At 38.8% G+C, this 18371-nt stretch overlaps 1 protein-coding gene across 1 annotated transcript in view; it reads left to right on the top strand.

The window, feature by feature from the left end:
- The window catches only part of kcnh2b (potassium voltage-gated channel, subfamily H (eag-related), member 2b), a 94077-nt gene that overhangs the window by 2743 nt on the left and 72963 nt on the right, over positions 1 to 18371 (top strand). Inside the window, exon 2 of the mRNA XM_077624632.1 lies at positions 8393 to 8623. Within this exon, the coding sequence (XP_077480758.1) occupies positions 8393 to 8623 (231 nt within the window). The remainder of the gene's footprint in view (positions 1 to 8392; positions 8624 to 18371) is intronic.

The following is an 18371-nucleotide window of genomic DNA, read 5'->3' as shown; positions in this document are numbered from 1 at the left end:
GGTGTTTTTGTTTTTATTTGCATTGTGTGGCATTTATTTGTATGATAGGTGCTATGAAGTTGTTTGATTTGTGTATTTGTCTTGCGGTCAGAGTTGTTTGAATACGCCATTCCCCATAGGAACTATTTAATCTTCAGTTGTAATGTTGATCGACCGTCATCTAAATTGCTTATGTCTAACTTGAACTAGACAGATGACTCACAATCACATGATAGGAGAAATTTGAGTTCATAATTAAACTAAACGGATATGTTTGGAAGACGAAGGTGTTGAAGTAGCAGGGAGACTCGCATTAATATGTATTGTCCCTTTTATTAAATAAATCAAACTCGAACGTGAAACGCTTTCCCAATGTACTACTTCATATTCATGAATTTAACACATTTAAAAATGTTGATGGCAACCATTCAAATTAGGAAAGTTGAGGCTCTGGCTCTGACTCTACAAAAAACAATTTCTTGGATGAACACACAATTTTCAGAAATTTTTGAATCTTAGTTGAATATCTCTGTGTAGGAATGAGATGTTCTTTCCATGCCTAAGTAGTTTTCTCTGTGTGCTCTGGCTTCCATTGCACTAAAAAAGTAAATTAGACAAAGTAAATAATTGAATCTAAAACTTTGTCGATATGCGCCCATTAAATTAACTAGCGACCAGTCTATGCTGTACTCCACGTCACATTTCAAGTCAGCTGGGACAGGTTCCAGTTCCCTGTAACTTGATTGAAGTCTACCGGTTTAGGATTTTCTTCTTTGATGGCTCTTTATAAACATGCCGGTGTGATAAAGCATATCCAGGTGACAATCACAAGCAAAGCAATTGTGGTTGTCATGCTATTCATGACGGGGACCAAGGCAGGTGGGAATGAGTCAGGAGAGGAAAGCAATCTCCACGCTCCAACGGACATGGCAGACTAATTTATTTCCACGGTGGTGTTGTGCTTGTGAAATAATGTCCTAGAATTGCACACTGTGGATGCTTAATAGTCAACCTTGGAGAGCTATGATTAAGGAGAAAGACCTGTGTTTTCACCATGTGCCAGATAGAGTATACTGTGTATATCGTGTGTGGGTTAAAAAATGGTTAAAAACTACAGGCAAAACTGTTTGAGCATCTTGTTATACTTCTCGCAAATCAGACAAAGTATGGACGTTCATTTATTTTATGTTCACTCTACAGGGAAAAGTTGACAGTAGTGTTGATAAAATTGGATTCAATCCAATAGGGCATCATCATTCATATTATTTGGGCAATAATCTGCCAATTGTGTTGTCATACTGACATCAAAAGTATAGAGTATGCTGCATACTGCATATGAATCAAGCGGTACTCGGACGTTTGGTCGCCGGACGTTTGGTCGCCCGGACGCTTGGTCGCCCGGACGTTTGGTCGCCCGGACGTTTGGTCGCCGTTTGACAACATGACAGAGTTTACTGTTGAAACCAGCTCTCAAAATTATATTCATGAGAGAGAGAGAGAGTTTAATATCTAAATATCTACTGTTGAAACCAGCTCTCAAAATTATATTCACCCGGGCGACCAAACGTCTGGGCGACCAAACGTCCGGGCAACCAAACGTCCGGGCGACCAAACGTCCGGTCACGGAATCAAGCAGGTCAAGGGTACAGTGGCTCTTAAGCATGTCCTGTCAGGAAATAGCAGTTTATTGGATTATTCGGCAGACACGAGCAAGAGGTCAAAGCTATTTTGCATGCATTCATTGACATATTTGCTGGGGGGAAAATCAATGGGCAGAGTAATGTTTGCTTCCATGAAAATATCCATAATTAGCAGCAAGGGCTTTGCACAAATACATGGAACTATAAACAGAATTCCAACTTTATTTCATTTGCAGGGAAATTTTGCCCATTTAATTTCTCAAGACTCTAAAGACAACATGAGCCAAAGTGATCAAAGACTACTCACTTTTGATAATGAATTTCCTTGACATGAATGGGAGTACTCGGGGCGTTGTAATCAAACAGTTTATCACTGTCCTTGGGAGCGGCTTATTCATTCTTCTTCTTGTTAAGTGGACAATTATTGGAAAGTGCGCCTGCAATACTTCTGCTGACGTTTGGCTTGTCGGAAGGCTTGGATAGTGTGTTAACCTGTTCTTGGCTTTCTAAAATCAAACGAAACAAAGTGTTGGGTCCAAAAAGTTCATTTGGCCCCCTGTTCATGATGTTCTTGAATCGTATTTTAAGGGATCATTGTGTAATCAATGGCTTAGCCCTGAGGTTACGTTCTTTATTTATACCAAGCCATTGACTGAGTATGCATAATTCATGTTTGCAATCGTTACCGTTGCATCGTCGTCTTCTGCATGCTTTGATTCAGACTAAGCCGATATTTTGCTAGTAGTATTTTATGGGCATCTGTCTCCACATTTGATTGCACTGCAAATCATGAGAGCATTATTTGATGTTATGTTGTACTGACTATCAAAGGGGAATAAAGAAGACAAAAAGTGTAATATTAATAACTTCCAGCAGCGATCAAAATGTGTGTTTAAAAAATATATATTTTTGCACTTAGAAAAATAACTAAATTACTAAATATGCTGTATATGATACACTCTAAGTGCAATGAATCCAGAAACTAACTTATGACGTCGTACGCTCTCTGCTGACTGTACCTTTTGATTATGGTGCTTTATCTACACAAAGCGGGGAACTGCAACTGTACCACAACAACGAACAACATTTATGACCTCCATGTTAGGCCACAGCAACCTTTTGGGGTTTTAAGTTATTTGTTATGCTCCTTAGAGAAGGACATTGGCCAATTACATTGCTAGAATCCACCGTCCTCCCTGGAGGATGTTACCATTCGACAGCTTAAAGTACACACACACACGCGCACTCTTCCATCGCCATGGCAACGGTCCCCCTCGTCACCCCCACCCACACAACCTCCCACTGTCTCTTTTTCTGTTACCACACACACACACACACACACACACACACACACACACACACACACGCGCACGTGTTCTTACAACAGTGTATTGTGTATTGTAACTTCATGCTATGACAAAACTTTACCTGAACGGTATAGCATTTTGTAAAATTCGCTTCAGACTTGATAAACTGGAAAAATACCACTTTTTTTTCCAACTGGAAAAACACCTGACAGGTCATGCTCAATTTTACCGAACGTGGATATTGCAAAATATTTTCCTGGAGTAGACAAAACATCAATTTTTTCCCCCTCATGCTGCTGTGGGAAGCCGCTATTCACTATTAAGTGTAAATGCTGTACATTTGTTGGCAAAGCATCTTATTCCTGCCATATTTGTGAGTGCGCTTTACCAACAACAGCAGGTTGTCCACCAGAGTGTTTGAATCTGACGCATTTCTGCTTCATTGTACTTTGATGAGCTCGGCAATGAGTTGCATAATGCCAGAGTCCTTCATGTTCCCGCTTGGGGGAGGCGGAGGCAGAGATGCCTCCCCCGGCTGGCCGGCCCTGTGAAAAGACATGGAAGCACAGTTGCTGAGTGCATGCAACAAACATATCAACTGCACACACGGATTTTTAATGAATAAATCTGTTCTCAAATGATCTCCACAAATTGAAATGGAATGGAACTGCAAAGTGGTTTAATGAATGCAGATTTGACACAATTTTAAATGAAGAAATATGTGGCTTTTGTACTTTATTGCAATAATACATGCAGAAGCGAGAGGTTTCCCTGGTGGTTAGGTTCATTACTCTGCTCCATCTGTTTAACCTGACCTAGTGAGCAATGGTGACAATGGAGTTAGGTTTAGAATGCACTCTATTTGCTTCTCCTGCTTTTCCAGTCCGCGTGCACAGACACTCGTAAATTTGTGGATTGTGTAAACGCTCCCTCCTCGTATTCTTTAGTCTTCCTGCCGTTCATCCTCCTCTAATCCAAAGTCAAATTTGTCAGCATCAAACTGTTGAGGAATAATTCTATTTAAAATTTGGTGTTCTAGTATGTCACGGGGGTTCTTTTCAACCTGAGGGTTTCACATCTCTATAACAGAAAAAAAATATTGAGCAGCTGACCCCACTACCTGAACTTTTTTTTTTCTCTTTCTTTCAGGCTTAGTCTACTTGTTGTCATGGTTACTCTTTCCTCAACCCTCCATTTGAACATTCTGAATCTGATTCTGCTCACATGAACACTTTGGTGCATCGGCCGTTTCAGAACTACTAAGAAGGCAGGCTGAAATCTTTGTTCAATACAAAATTGCTCAAAAAAAAGGAGAATCAATGCAGTAAATCAGATCCCAAGTGTTCTGTGATTGCACTGTTATTTCATCATCATAACTTGCTCGATTTTTGTTATTTAATTAAAAGGGGACGCATTTTTGCGCCCGTTAGAGATGGAACGTTAGATGCTGAGAAGCCCCTCAAACCAGTTTATGTAAAAAAAAACCTTTTTTATCTGTCCGAGAAGGCGAATTGATTGTTTTTCTCAGATCTTAAAATACATCACCCACTGATCCGTTTCCTTACTGACATTCTGCTTGTTAGAGCAAGTGCTTCTTACGAGAATGTATCATAAAACATCAAACGTAAGCACTCCTGCAAAACTTTACATGGTTAGTTGAAATAATAGCTGAGCTGGGATTCAGCAATTGTGCTTTGTTAAAATACTTCTAATATAATAAGCAATGCTGTGTTAAAGGGGGGATTTTTTTTCCAGCATCGAAAATATAAAACTAATTAGTAAGGGTGTCGCTCCCAAAATACATGAATCGATTTGCGAATTAATTTGTTAATCCTATCCTAATCCTAAATGTAGCATTTCCTTCAAATTATTCTTAAGGCAAGAGAAAAGACGTAACAAGAGGTTTTCCAAAGCCTTTAAATATTCAAGTTACTAATTCAATTCAAAGGAACGTCCAATTTTTTGTCATTTCAGAACAAGCTAGTGAATCCCTGCTTTGTCTTCTTTTACTTGCCCTCCTTTCCAAGTCATTCATAAATCAAATGTATTCACATGCTGAATATATTTCACCTGTTCAGAATTCCTTTTCATGCTCCTCGAACTGCTCTGCCGCCTTAAAAGTGTCACAGAAAAGGTCAGCTAACGAACTATAAAACCCCAAAGTCCAAAGGCGCCTTTGGATTAGTGCTCATTTGCATAAATCTGGCAAACCTCATTAAAAACAGAAGGAGATGCTGTACACAATGTAGACTGAGACACTTTTGAGCGAACAAGCCTATTAAGGATTGCTATGATTATGGGATTATCACAGTTAATGACAGTAGGAGGATTGGGCCTGTGTGCTATGTTCCGTTGAAAGTAACTTGCTGATTACACGAGTGTTTATCTTTTCAGTTGTTAACCTTGAGTTAAAAAAAGATCCTAGTAAAATGTTGGATTCCCGTAAAAAGAAATACTCTAACAGCCGAACTATTAATTGCGACCACCAAGAAATCTGTTTTTATTGCTATTTTGTTCACATTCTTTTAATGCGTTCTATACAACAAAAGTCACACATACAAATAAATGTAATATGAACTGCAGGTGAAAAAAGTAGAGGATTATAGTCTGTAAAATACTTTGCGAAAACAACATGGTAGCTCAAAGGTCGTAATAAATCAATTTCAGGATGTTGTCCAACCCCAATTTGCTCACTTTGTGGTCTATCATAGCCTCATTGTTGAAATATAGTTTGGTGAGTGCAAAATTGTGGGTGTATTTTAACCATTAGCCTTGATTTCCATGGCCGCAACAAAAATCTGATGCAGCTAAAAGCAGATGTATTGTATTATTGCAACATTTTTGGTAGAGGGTCCTTCAATTTCCTAGCCAAGAACAGCATATTTGTTGAAACTACCAGAGTATAAATTGCTTTTTTTTTGCCACCAACACTGGACACCATTTTCTAAAAGCCCATTGAGTTAAGAAGTTTAGCAATGTCAAATCTTCAGTTGCCATGGCAATAGCCTAGTTTGTTGAAGTGGGAGCTGAAACAAGCACCCCTTTTCTACTCCCTATGCTAATTCTCCTTGTGCTCCGTCTAATATTACAGTTCTTCCACTCTGTCTCTCTCTCCCTTTTATCTCGCCGTCTGTGCAATGAGCGGTCGCCGTGTGGACTTGTGCCTCTAGCAAATGGGCTTCCCTCCTCATCCGCCTACGCGGTGTACTCTGGGAGATTCCAAGCAAACACAACAACACTCACGGTTACACACTCACCCACGCACACAGAAACACAGCCTGAACGCCCGCTAACTGGCAGACTGCAGAGAAGTCCTTAAAGTCTGGTTCTTAGTGAATTATTCAGTCTGCGTTGGCGAGTCTCCTTTGAAACACGTGTGAGAATCTAAGTTGCTTTGTACCCATGCGTGCATTTACACATAGCATCCATTTATACGTGTGTGTGTCTACATGTGTGTGTGTGTGTGTGTGTGTGTGAATATTAAAAGGTGTTTTCCTCCCGAACACCAGTGAGTCTTTAATCAGTCTCTGTATCAGCCCACTCTGGGCTTCAAAAGCTCATTAGAGAGAAATTGCAGAGAAAGCTGCCAGTGGAGCTGCCATTGATGTCATTAATAGCAAAAAATAAAACGGATTGACAAAAAAATGTTGATTTTTGTGCACTAGTCCTGTCAAAATATCCGGGTTGATTTTGTAGTAGCCTAATGTGAGCATAGATGTGTGCTCAGAAAATTGGTTGTGCTTTTAAATGAAAAAATGTGAATCCGCATCACCTTTAATGTTTACTACATGAAAGGGTGATGTGAATATCGGCGTTGGATTCAAAACGTATCCATAAGTAAATTTTCCATCATTTTTGTCGAGTACCAAAAGGAGCAAGCCTTTCCCAGCTGACTCACATCACATTTTGAAAACTATGTCTTGATAGAGCTATCTTAATTCTTATCTTGGGAGAAGAGAAACAAAATACTCATCTATTCATCTTCTCTTCCGTTTATCCGGAAAGACCAAGGATAAAAAAAAAAAAAACACACATTCTGTTCCAACTTCCATTTTGACTCATAAAAAAGATTGATTTTTTTTTACCCAACCTCAATTCCATTTGATTCAATCGTTTCCTGTGCATCATTACGCAATCTGTCAAAACAAGCCAGAACGTATAAAATTGAATCGAGGTCTCTTACTGAGCGTAAAATAACCTCATTTTGCTTCAAGGCCATTATCAATGACTAAAGAGCACACAGTCAGAAACGTGAAATGTACTATATGCTTCACATAAACATGCTTTCGCATTTCTGCCATTGGATTACCAAGTGCTCATTGCAGCAAGACAAACCTATCAAGTTTTATGAGCCCTCCAGGACCGCCGTTGCCGCTAATTCATGGAGGGCGCTATCAAGCACACCACATAACGGATCTTCACTGTTTCCATGAATATGTGAACAGGCTTTCCATCACTTATGTACGTCTCCTGTGAGAACGGCCTGTTGAATCCAGAATGTGCGTTTTTGATAAACTATGTTGATGTTCAAGAAAGAGATGGCAGCCGGCTCAATCGTGTGCCTGGAGATGCAGAAAAAAATGTCCAAATATACTGCGAATTGAATAACGTTCGGTTTCTGCCTCGCTCATTTTAGCTTTTGTTTTGTCAAGATACTGAGGGTCGGTTGCGTGAAAATCATGGCCTGACTGGAAAAATATTACTTATCTATACCAAGCCAAGTTAGTTTTAACGATACTCTGAGATTGGGATGAGTTGCAGGAGGTTTATTGTGGTCAAGATCTGAGGAATTGCATTCCAGGTTAGAGCAATAACAGGAACAAAATGAACTTGCAGTCCTTGAAAATAATCTACTAGCATTTGTCTTCGCGAAGATTGCCTAAAATGGATTGCAAATGATACGAAATGTTATTTATCTTGCAAGCGCTGTGCTTCTAATGGCTTCATGTTCTCTGACAAAATATTGTGTATTTTTATGAGTAAATGAATTCCTGCAGTTGCAATCATCAGCTGCCAAATCTTAGTCGATGCTTTCAATAAGTTTTCGTCATTGTAATAGACATATTTAACCTTGAAATGGAGCCTTGTTAAAGACTGCCTGCTGCAAAAAAGGAATACTTGGAAACTGAAGTGTCTACGGATTCCTTCTTCCTCTGAATCTCACAATTTATTAGCATGTTATATGGAATCGTTTATCATTAGAGTGACATATTGTAAAGCACAGGATGGGTTATGATAGGCTCAGTTTTTACCATGATATTTTTAGTCTCAGTTTAACTACAGACCTTGGGCTGATAAAATTCTTCCAATCACCTTCAATCTCTGAACAGCTCATCTCCTCTAGCTCGACTCCACAAATCATTTGTTCCTTCCTGTTATTACTACATCTGTAGTCTTTCAATTCCTCAGAGCGTCTTTATTTTCCCCTCCATTCTGCCCAACTTTAACCACCCTATTTGTCTTCAGGTCGGAAGTTCGTCATTGCCAATGCCAGAGTGGAGAACTGCGCCATTATCTTCTGCAACGATGGCTTCTGTCATATGTGTGGTTACTCACGAGCTGAGATCATGCAGAAGCCGTGCACGTGTAACTTTCTCTACGGACCCGAAACCAAACGCCTTGCCATCGCTCAGATGGCTCAGGCCCTGCTCGGGTCAGAAGAGAGGAAAGTGGAGATCAACCTGTACCGCAAAGACGGTAGGAGAAAATACACAATTTTATTTTTGATATTTTAAAACTGGTGTGAGATTGATTTTTGTAATAGTGCTGAATAGTGGATGAAGGTGAGTAAATAGGGAAGATGTTGGAATTTTACAGTTTGTCGTATTTGGAAATGTTCATATCAGCAATTTGTTTTATTTATGAAAGTACACTAGGCCCCGACTAAAAGAGAAACAAAAACATTGAGAACTCACAAATTCACCAAAATAGGATTTTAAAGGGAAATTTTGAATAGTACATCACACATTCAATACATACATTTATACCTACTTTTTTTTACCATACAGATGATATGGTGAAAGTTACTTTTTTTGTAGTAGTATTGATTATTTCAAATTTTAAAATTTGCAGAGCCACTGCAACATTTTGAACAGAAACCCCCCAAAAGTATGAATTATTAAGCTTTCCAGAAAATCCTTATTTTTCCCCTAAGGTAAGGTTCAACTTGTTCCTATTTAATTTCGTCATGCCAAACAATACCATATGCCAGTGGAGTTTACGAACTTAAAAGCACATCAAAAATATTTTCAAACAGCCCAGACGTAAATTGTATTTGAGTGTTTTTCCCCACTTATTTTTTTCCACTGTGTGAGTTGGCCTCAGCATTTGTTTATGCAGTTTAATATTTGTTAGCGGCAGGCTCATTTTATATGCAAGCTTTTGTGCATGAACGACTTGACTACTTGGTTTTGATATGCTAATTGTGTGACTCTATGCCAGTCACTGGGTTGAATCAGGCTTTTCCAATATTTATAGACATTTCTTCAAGGTGATTGTACTGCAAAATAATTTTCATAAAAATGACGTACTACATGTAGTTTGCCATACATTTTAAGAGTAGGCACTGAGGTACTATTTCGAGTGGAATTACTAAGTTTGGCCTCCCGCTTACTGGACAAGTACCAGATAATATGAAGCTAGTATTTGTATCCGCTTCCATGGCAATAAACGGCTGCCGCTGTAGTACTCCAAGCAGCTGCGAGATATTTTGCACCTGTGAGCATAAGACGGTAGAAGAGAAAGAGACAGATGGAGGAAAAGTGTGGTAAAAATGAAAGGCCTTGAAGGAAACGGAGGTGAAACGAGAGGGCAAGAAGACATAAGAGGCAAGAAAACGGCATAACAAGCAAAGTGCGAAATCGCCAAGGAAGCGAGAAGGAGAGAAAGGGTGACAGTCGGAAAGTGTCTTTCGCACGTAGCCCGAGCACACTGCTGGTGGTCAGAGGGAGAAGGACAAGGCGCAGATAGGTGTCACCAGCTGTCTCTTCTCTGTGCCGTTTATATTGCACTCTTGGTACTGGAGCCTCTACAGCAAAAATGAGTGACTAATCAGAATTCTCCTTCGGTGGATTGAACATGAAAGCTTGTCTGCATAGTTGTCCATTCTCCCAGAGTTCTCTTATGACTGTATTCCAAAATGACTATACAGGATATACTGATCAAACCCCATTTTAAAGCCAACAAGAAATGACTACCTTGCCTGAAGTAGTTTGACCGTAGGAACTGTCTTTACTTTCCACGTTGTAACATAGTATTGATTGTTATCACTTTGACACAGCTTAGTTTTGTCTCCTTTGGCTTCCCAGTCCGTGTTTAGTCTTCTTTCCTCCTCCAGTTGATTCTCCTGGTCAACTCTAATCTTTAACTCCTGCTGCCTAACAGGGCGGCGTGCAGAAAAATGCCAATAGCTTAAGGTCAGATGTCACAAATAATTTTACAATATGAATTCAATCTCCTTCTTGTTGGCATAATGCCTTTTCACCCTCCTCAAGAGTCTACGTTCTTGAGGAAATGCAATTAATCATGTTGCCTTATAGAATAATCTATACTCAAGATTTTGGACAAGCCGTGCAAGGTTAGGTAACTTATCATTACTCAAAAGAAGATGGCAGATCTTTGCTCTTAAGTGTTTTGTCAAAGCTTCATAGATTTCAATTCAATTAAACGCATTCAAGAGGAACAACGATGTCTCTCTCGCAAAAAGTCTGAGTCGGACAACCCGATCACAAGACTACTTATTTAAAATAACTCATTCGTAAGACGAGGGAGCAAAATCTCATCTCCTAGTTCGCATTGTCTCCCTTAAAAATCATTAATACAATAGAAAGACATTCTGTCGGACTCTTCTTTTTTTCGTTGATGTTTTAGTTGTTTCCACGTACGATTGGTAGCGTTTCCGTGACTTCTTGACACTCACCCCCGGATGACCACAATTCTAACACATACATGCACACGCTCGTTTGGATCCATTTATCTAGTGGCGAGCTCGGGCATGAGCCTTCAGGATGATAGATATCACTTCTCACTCTCACGCTCAATTGTCCAACTCCGATAGCTCGCCTGCTTAATCAATCATGCTCTCTGGGAAACCTGCACACACACACTTGTGCAAAGTGCTTGTGGAAGCTTAGTAGGGAAAAGGATACTGACCTATTTGGTTGTTACGTCACCCCCAAGGCTTCTCATCCCCTGTGATTTTGTTTATGGATTTTGAATTAAATGTCCAAATATTGGAACCGTAGCCATAGTTTTGTTCAAAGAGATGGTAAAGGCAATATCTAAATTGATTTGTTCCTGGTAGCCATGCCATATTGATTTTGTCCCTTAGCTTTATATCCTTTTATATTAGCAGTTCAGTCAAGTGGAATTAAAAAAGGAAATTGCTTTCACATGACCAAATAATCCGATGTGACATTTTTATGACTGTAGACAAGAAAGCACCACTACCATATGCAAATAGTTACTTTTTTTGTCCACATTCAGTAAATTATCCAAAGAAGAAGGGAAATAATAAACAGAAAATGGACATTATTTAAAAATAGCAGTCAGTGGCAGAAAATTCATTTAACAATTCCCTTGTCAGACCTAATTATTGGGTCGTATTTTTTTCTACAATCCCTTATATCTTATCTATGTCTCATGTTTAGTGTAAATAATCCAATATATTTTGAGAACCTGCTGGAACAGGCGACTCGGTATGACTGGTGGCACTCTTGATTGCTTAGCAGCAGTAGTTTAGGCAGACATGCAACCTCTTGGGAGGGTTGGCAGTCTCTGACACCTGCCATGGATCATTCCACCTACAGCTAAGTGCTCCCAACGCACAATCATCACTATTGCTGCCAAACCTTGCCCACACGTTGTTTGATTCTGTGATTTTGATCAAAAGAAGAGGCGTACCCTTAAAACAAAAACACATAGATTGAAAGCTTATTTTCGGTTTATTGTGCCAATGAAGCAGAGGCAGAGTTCCACATAACTTTTTTGTTTACGGTTCGTATGTCCAACTCTTTTACATGTGTGACTAAGTTAACTTTTAAAAACAAAGTGAGAATACCTTTGTCTGATTTTTTTTTTTTTTTTTGCTTGCAGAGGTTTAAAAGGTTTAGTGTTTACCGTTAATCATTCCTTCTCTCTTGTCTAAGGCCTTGTGTCCTTTTAAAGAAAAACATCACTTAATTATGATGACATCACTGCTTATAGTGTCCTTTGACTAATCAACAACTTATTGGAGCCACTCAAAACATTTTTATAACATTGTTTCCCCACCAACCTTGTACGTACACATTTCCCCACCAGCTTCCAGTAAGGACAAGCCAGGGAAGTTGTAGCTGCTAACTCAATTTGAGTGACAAATTTTTCCAAATGATCGGCGCGTACCCAGCGTATCTATAGCTGGATGTATCACTTACAGCAAGCCCTGCCGTGGTAATCAATGTCACTGTCATCCGTCTACTGACAAAGAGCTGTGTTTGGGGGTTAGCCTGCACATTACTTGTTATTAATGACACCCAAATAATTTATCATGACACATACTATTGCGATGGGGCTGTATTGTCTGTCTGCCTCATTAGTCACCTAATGTGGTATGCCAGGCTGCTTGCCATGCTTACACACTCGCACACTGCGACGCGTACCCGGCGAAGACACAACATGGCGTTGTCTTTCCAAACAGCATGGCCGATGATACATTTGTGTTTATTGAAGAGTCACAGGAGTATCAATATTGATGTTAAAGTACACAGCAACGACCTTTCAATCTGTTTCAATGCAGATAAGCAACCTAATGTAATTGTGTTAAAGAGTCGGTTTAATTACCTTCGGTTGTATAATGTTGTTATCTTATTAGAGGAAGTGAAATGATTTTGCTCCATTTTGGTGGCACAGTTTTGTATACTTTAAATCGGACAGAAGACTAAAGATGAGGAAAACTATTTTGACCATTTTTTTCCACGTCTTATTTAATAAAATAAATTTCAATAAATACATGATTGATTTATGCTTGAGGAAATTTCAAGTTAAAAAAAAAGGAAAGTGAAACTGCAACCTGTGTTACTTCCAACTCATTTAATGTGCTAGGTCACATTTTTTTCTAACTTTTGGTTTATTCTTATTTATTTTAAATAGGATGCAATCTGATTGTTAGGTATTTTTTCATGGGAATCCTGCCAGAAACTTTATTGCGCCTGAGAGAAATTCCAGTTTCAGAGTTCTGTAGCAATAAAAGGTGTCATGAAAAGAAAGTGAGGCTAAAATGAAAGCAGTAAAAAAATAGCACAGGAAACACTTGACTGCAAATCATGTTATCCCGCACAACTTTACATTGGAGAAGAGGAATGTCATCACAGTCAGAGTTACATTTGAAATAAAACTCTTTCTCATCGGGTCATGAGATCCTGGTGAATCGTATGGTTGAATCGAATTAAAATAAATATGTATTTAAAAAAAAAAGCGAGAGAAGCATGAACAAATCCTTAGTTCATGCAAGAGCATGGCATTCAGAATGTCACGTTTTCACTTGGACTTAGTCACCTAACTGACGATTCACCAAATAACGTGATCCACACACGTAATAGGGTCCGGAGATGAGAAAAGGGTGAAAATAAACAACTTCCAGATGGGTAATAGCTTCACTCTTATGGATTGAGCACTTCATTTGTCTTCTTGGCAGAGAGCCATCAGTAGCCGTCAGTCAAAGCGATGGCATGAGGACCCTAATATCTATCACTTGTGATTCTATCCCATGGTGCAAATATCTTAAATTCTTCATTCTTTAACTCATTTGCCTTGTGGCAACCAGGGCAACCAGTCTCTGGCTATAACTCCGGTATTCAGCACTCAGTAATTCTCAACTTGTGTCCATTTTTTCGGCATTTCAAACCTATTTCATGTATTTAGAAGCAAATCATCAAAATGACTGAATGGTTTCTTTGAGAAGGGAGCTAATTTTGATTCTCAGAGTCATTATTAATGGTTTTGTGCTTACTGGCAGTGTTTTTTTAATAATCCAATTTTCAGTTGGTTCTAGTGGGAGTAGTTTCTTATTAGAATGTTATCTCACGCTAACTCAAGCTGTTTACCGAAAGAGGTTGAACATGCTCGCAAAACAAATCTAGTGGACATTTTAACGGACTGGATGCCAATAGGAGTATTTCCTTTTCATTTGTGCTTCATTGTTTGTGCAAGAGGTGTACAATATATTTTTACAAAATTTATTATTTATCCTTTTATAGCCTGGATGAACAGATTTGTTAATATCCTTAGATTTTTTAGGAAACTTTCTTTCTCTTTGTGATGTTGTTTCAAATACACTACCAGTTGTTTATTAAAATTTGAACGGTGTAATTACTGCTAATGTTCAAATCGAATAGCAATGTAATGCTTTATTTACACTGCGTATGTGTGATTGTGGCTTTTAATGAAACACTCTAATTCAAGAGGAAATTGAACCCAGTTGGAACTAGCTCCACAAAATGCATTGGTTGGCTCTTTTTAACGGTAGAAAGCCCAAATCTGACATTTCCTTATTGATAATGATATTATATTGTGAAGTTCTGTTTAATAACCCAGTGCAGCTAATGATGTTTAACGCATAGGGAATTAGTATGCTTCAGAAATCTCAGTGTGTGTGTGTGGGTGTGTGAATGTGCGTGATAACACATTCTTATCTGCTGAAATTGCCTCCCTTTGATCCATGACATTTTTCTTTCTTGTTCCTCAATGCGGTTGCTGCAGCACACAGTCAAACACATTTGCACCAACAGTGACAAAAACATTTCAGTGATTGGTGTCAGTGAATGGGCGTGGCATTTTCTACCCATGCTTCAGCTTTCAATACTAATGCCAATGCTGTTGCAGCAAATGTTTGCTAGAACACTTGGAAGGCATGAAAGGCTAAAAATAGCACTTTGTTAGAATTTAACGTATTGGGCTATATGTCTGTTCAAATGCTTTTAGGACTAAATGTAATGCATTATGGAGGGAGATAATGGAACAAGATGAATGTCAAGAAATCAAATTAGCCAAAATGAGTGTGTTTTTACTCCAAATAGTCGTTTTTCATAATTTTACTGTGAGGTCTTCTAGAGACAATGAATATCCAGTAGCTTTAATGTATTTTTTTCCAACTGCATAGTCAATAGAAGTTAGGGGGATCATTTTCTTCTCTGGATATGTAGTGGAAACTTTAAGTGTTTTTGAGATTGCTCTTCCATGTGAAAATATTCATCCACTGCCTTCATTACTGTCAGGCAAGTGAACCACATTTGATTTATACAATATCAAATGCTCGTTCAGGTTATAAGAGCTGAAGTATGGTCGGTAGATCAATATTAAAACACTGAGTTCCTAAAAATATTCTTTACTTAATATTCAGATTGGGGAAAAAATCCAGATGATTTACATATATAAGATTTTCTCCTGGTAGCATGAAAATCAGTATTATTTTGTTTTCTTAAACTATCACTTCTGCTGCTTCCAGAGCAGAGAGGTTGCTTAACTTAATGTTCCAATTCACAGAATTATCGACTTTGGTGCAGACAGACCCACAGTGAACAGGGAAAAATCTTTATTTGTTTTTATATTTGCTACTTCTTCAGCCTACACTTATAAAATAAGTTCACACCAGGCTGCCCTATTGATTCCCTTAGGGGATTCCAGCTTTAGAAAGCACTCATCGTGAAGCCGCAAAGGCAATGTCATGGTTGAATCCGACTCCTTGTCGGCAACATATGTGCTCGGCGGCAGGTGATACCCTGATGCTGGTCAGCTGACCCGCTGACTTCAGATGGACAGATAATGCTTGATACCAGGTGAAACCCTAGCACCTTATCCCGCTAAGCCTGCGGCCTCGATGCAGTGACCGCACACGTGAGCCGTGGCTTGCCTGGTGCCCCATCCGCATGCAATATTCACCACTCACAGCTCGGTGTAGCTAATCCACAGCTTGTGGAATTTATGGTTCATATTACACAGTGGCTACTGAGGGTCTTCCAGTCTGTGTTTGCCTTCGAGTCAAAACTGAGTACACGTCTCATTCAGGTGCAGTTTCAAGTACACAAGACGACGAAAATTCAGACAAAGCTAATCATGTATAACAAACAAGACCAACACTTTTACTATTTAAACAGAAACAATGTAATCAAAGTTTGTTTCACTTTTTCCATTGACAGCACATTATGGCTTACAGTATATGTGCGATCATTTGTCATCTCATTACAAAGCGGTTTTACACATGACTTCTTGTTTCCAAATTCCAATGGAAGATAGCAAGCTTCAGCTAAGGTGCTGAGATTTCCTGACACACAATGGGTAGTCTGGAATACAAGGGGGTTACATGTTGAGCTCTTTGAGCCATGCTCCAACCTCCGACTGGAGCTGTGTGATTGCTCTTTAAGACAGACCTTGCTTGGCCAGCTTACCCTACGATCTGATAGATTTAATGTGACCCTTGATCTATCGGAACAGCTTTTAATACAGTGGACTTAACACCCACCCTTATTTATTCCACTACATCAGGAAGAGTGCATGTCACTGCTCTAACAACACACTCTCATAGTAAAATGTTTTTTGCAGTACATTGATTTTGTACGTGATAATGGCCAGGCTACTACGCAATTTTAAACAAAATGACATTTAGCAGGCTTTAATATCCAGTCTTTGTATGTTCCCAAATGGGATACCTGGTTAGAAAACCAAGTATTTTGTTTCCTCGCTGCTAGTTGATTGATTGAGATTGCAATTGGTAAAAAGTCATAATAACGTGAGACTGGGACCATTCTTGGAGGGACCAAGTGTTTCACCATTTGTACTATTACAGTAAACAGTCGCACCTGTACTAAGTAACATGTCACATGTAGCCTACATTAAGTGGCTATAGGTTACACCCCGATGCCTCTGGCCCATGCATTATTCCATCAGTGTAAGTCCATACTGCGTGAAGTACGTCAGCTTGTCTCAGATGACACCATCTCCTTAATTGCCTCACTATCCTTCCTTTCCTTCATGCTAAGTCTATTCCACTTCAAAGTTTCTTTTAGCCGGTGTTGTTTGACACTTTAAACAAGGCCAATTTGAAAAGGCAAGAAGAGGCTAACGAGATATGGACTGACAAACAATTGTAATTGTGTACTATAACTATGGGCAAGATGGGGTGGAAACAATTCAAGATGACCTTTGACTGAAACAACTTTAGATTATGGCAAGAAGTATCGAAATACAGTTTTGTATTTCTTTCTTTTTACATTCATTCAAGTCTAAAAAGTGAACGACTATACTATAAATAAAGGTTCTAGTCAAATTAATGATTATGATCACATTTTCAGCCACATTTTGGTAATCAGGCATGAATCTTTTTTATAAAATTGGCAGTTGGAACCGAGATGGCAATCAGTTAAGCACAAATCCAACATTTGCTATTTATCGTTACTCATCACATAATGTATTTAAAAAGTTTAACACACAAAAACTTTGCTTTAGACTGTGAAGACCATTTTTAAGTTTACTTGTGTCAAACCAGCAGATGGAAACTATTTCCAGAAAGTGACTGAAGTGGATTGATTTTTAGTCAGAACTCAGCAGTCATATGCAGACTGTGATATAATATCGTTTTGGGCTATATTTGCCTGTGGGTCTGAACATCACCAGAATAGTGTTGTTATCATCTTTCTTTGTGACTGTATTAAGCTGGAAAAAGATGCCACGTGAATCGGAAGGTTTTGGAATATAAAACAAGTGCTAAAGGCCCATATAGGTTGTCTGATAACTAATATCGAAAAAGTTAAAGTGTTTTAAGGCCATCGAGGATAAAATACTGTTAATAATTTTTCCTTTTGATATCATTTATCAGTTGGAGGGGTGGGAAGCTGTCAAAGTAGGTAACATGCGGTTGGGTTTTCATTTTAATTGTTGCTATGCAACCGATTTAGAGTGAGGCATAAAACGTTCCACTGATTAAAGTCATCTCGATGGCTTTAATAAATTGGGTTTAATTGAGATTAAGTTGGTGTGATTGCCCGAGGAAATATTCATAACTCTATATTGTATTTAGGCAGCAGGAATAGGAAACGAAGGGTGTTGTGATTTTAGAATTCCGAACTTGGTTTATCGTTGTTAGAATAGTGGATTTATGGACTTTATAAATAATTTACAGTGACAGAGTTGCATAAAAGACTGTTTTTTGCTGACCTATCCATCTAAAGAAATAGTCTTATGTATTGTGTTGTTCAAATTTCCCACAAAGCTGATGGGTGAACTCGCCATGTTTTGACAGTGCGCAACTTGAAAAAGCAGTTTGCATTCAAATTGCTCTTATTATGACTGACAAAGTCAGCGTTTAATATTGTTTGGACAAATTCATGCTCGGAGGGATTTGCTTTGTGTGTGAATGAAGACTACCCTCAAAAGCTGCTAAATAGCTACTGGCCTAACCGAGGGGCATATAAGG

Source organism: Stigmatopora argus, chromosome 17 (genome assembly GCF_051989625.1).
Source record: "Stigmatopora argus isolate UIUO_Sarg chromosome 17, RoL_Sarg_1.0, whole genome shotgun sequence".
Taxonomy (NCBI): domain Eukaryota; kingdom Metazoa; phylum Chordata; class Actinopteri; order Syngnathiformes; family Syngnathidae; genus Stigmatopora; species Stigmatopora argus.
Note: the sequence above shows the minus strand (reverse complement) of the source record. Positions and strands in the feature narration are given on the sequence as shown.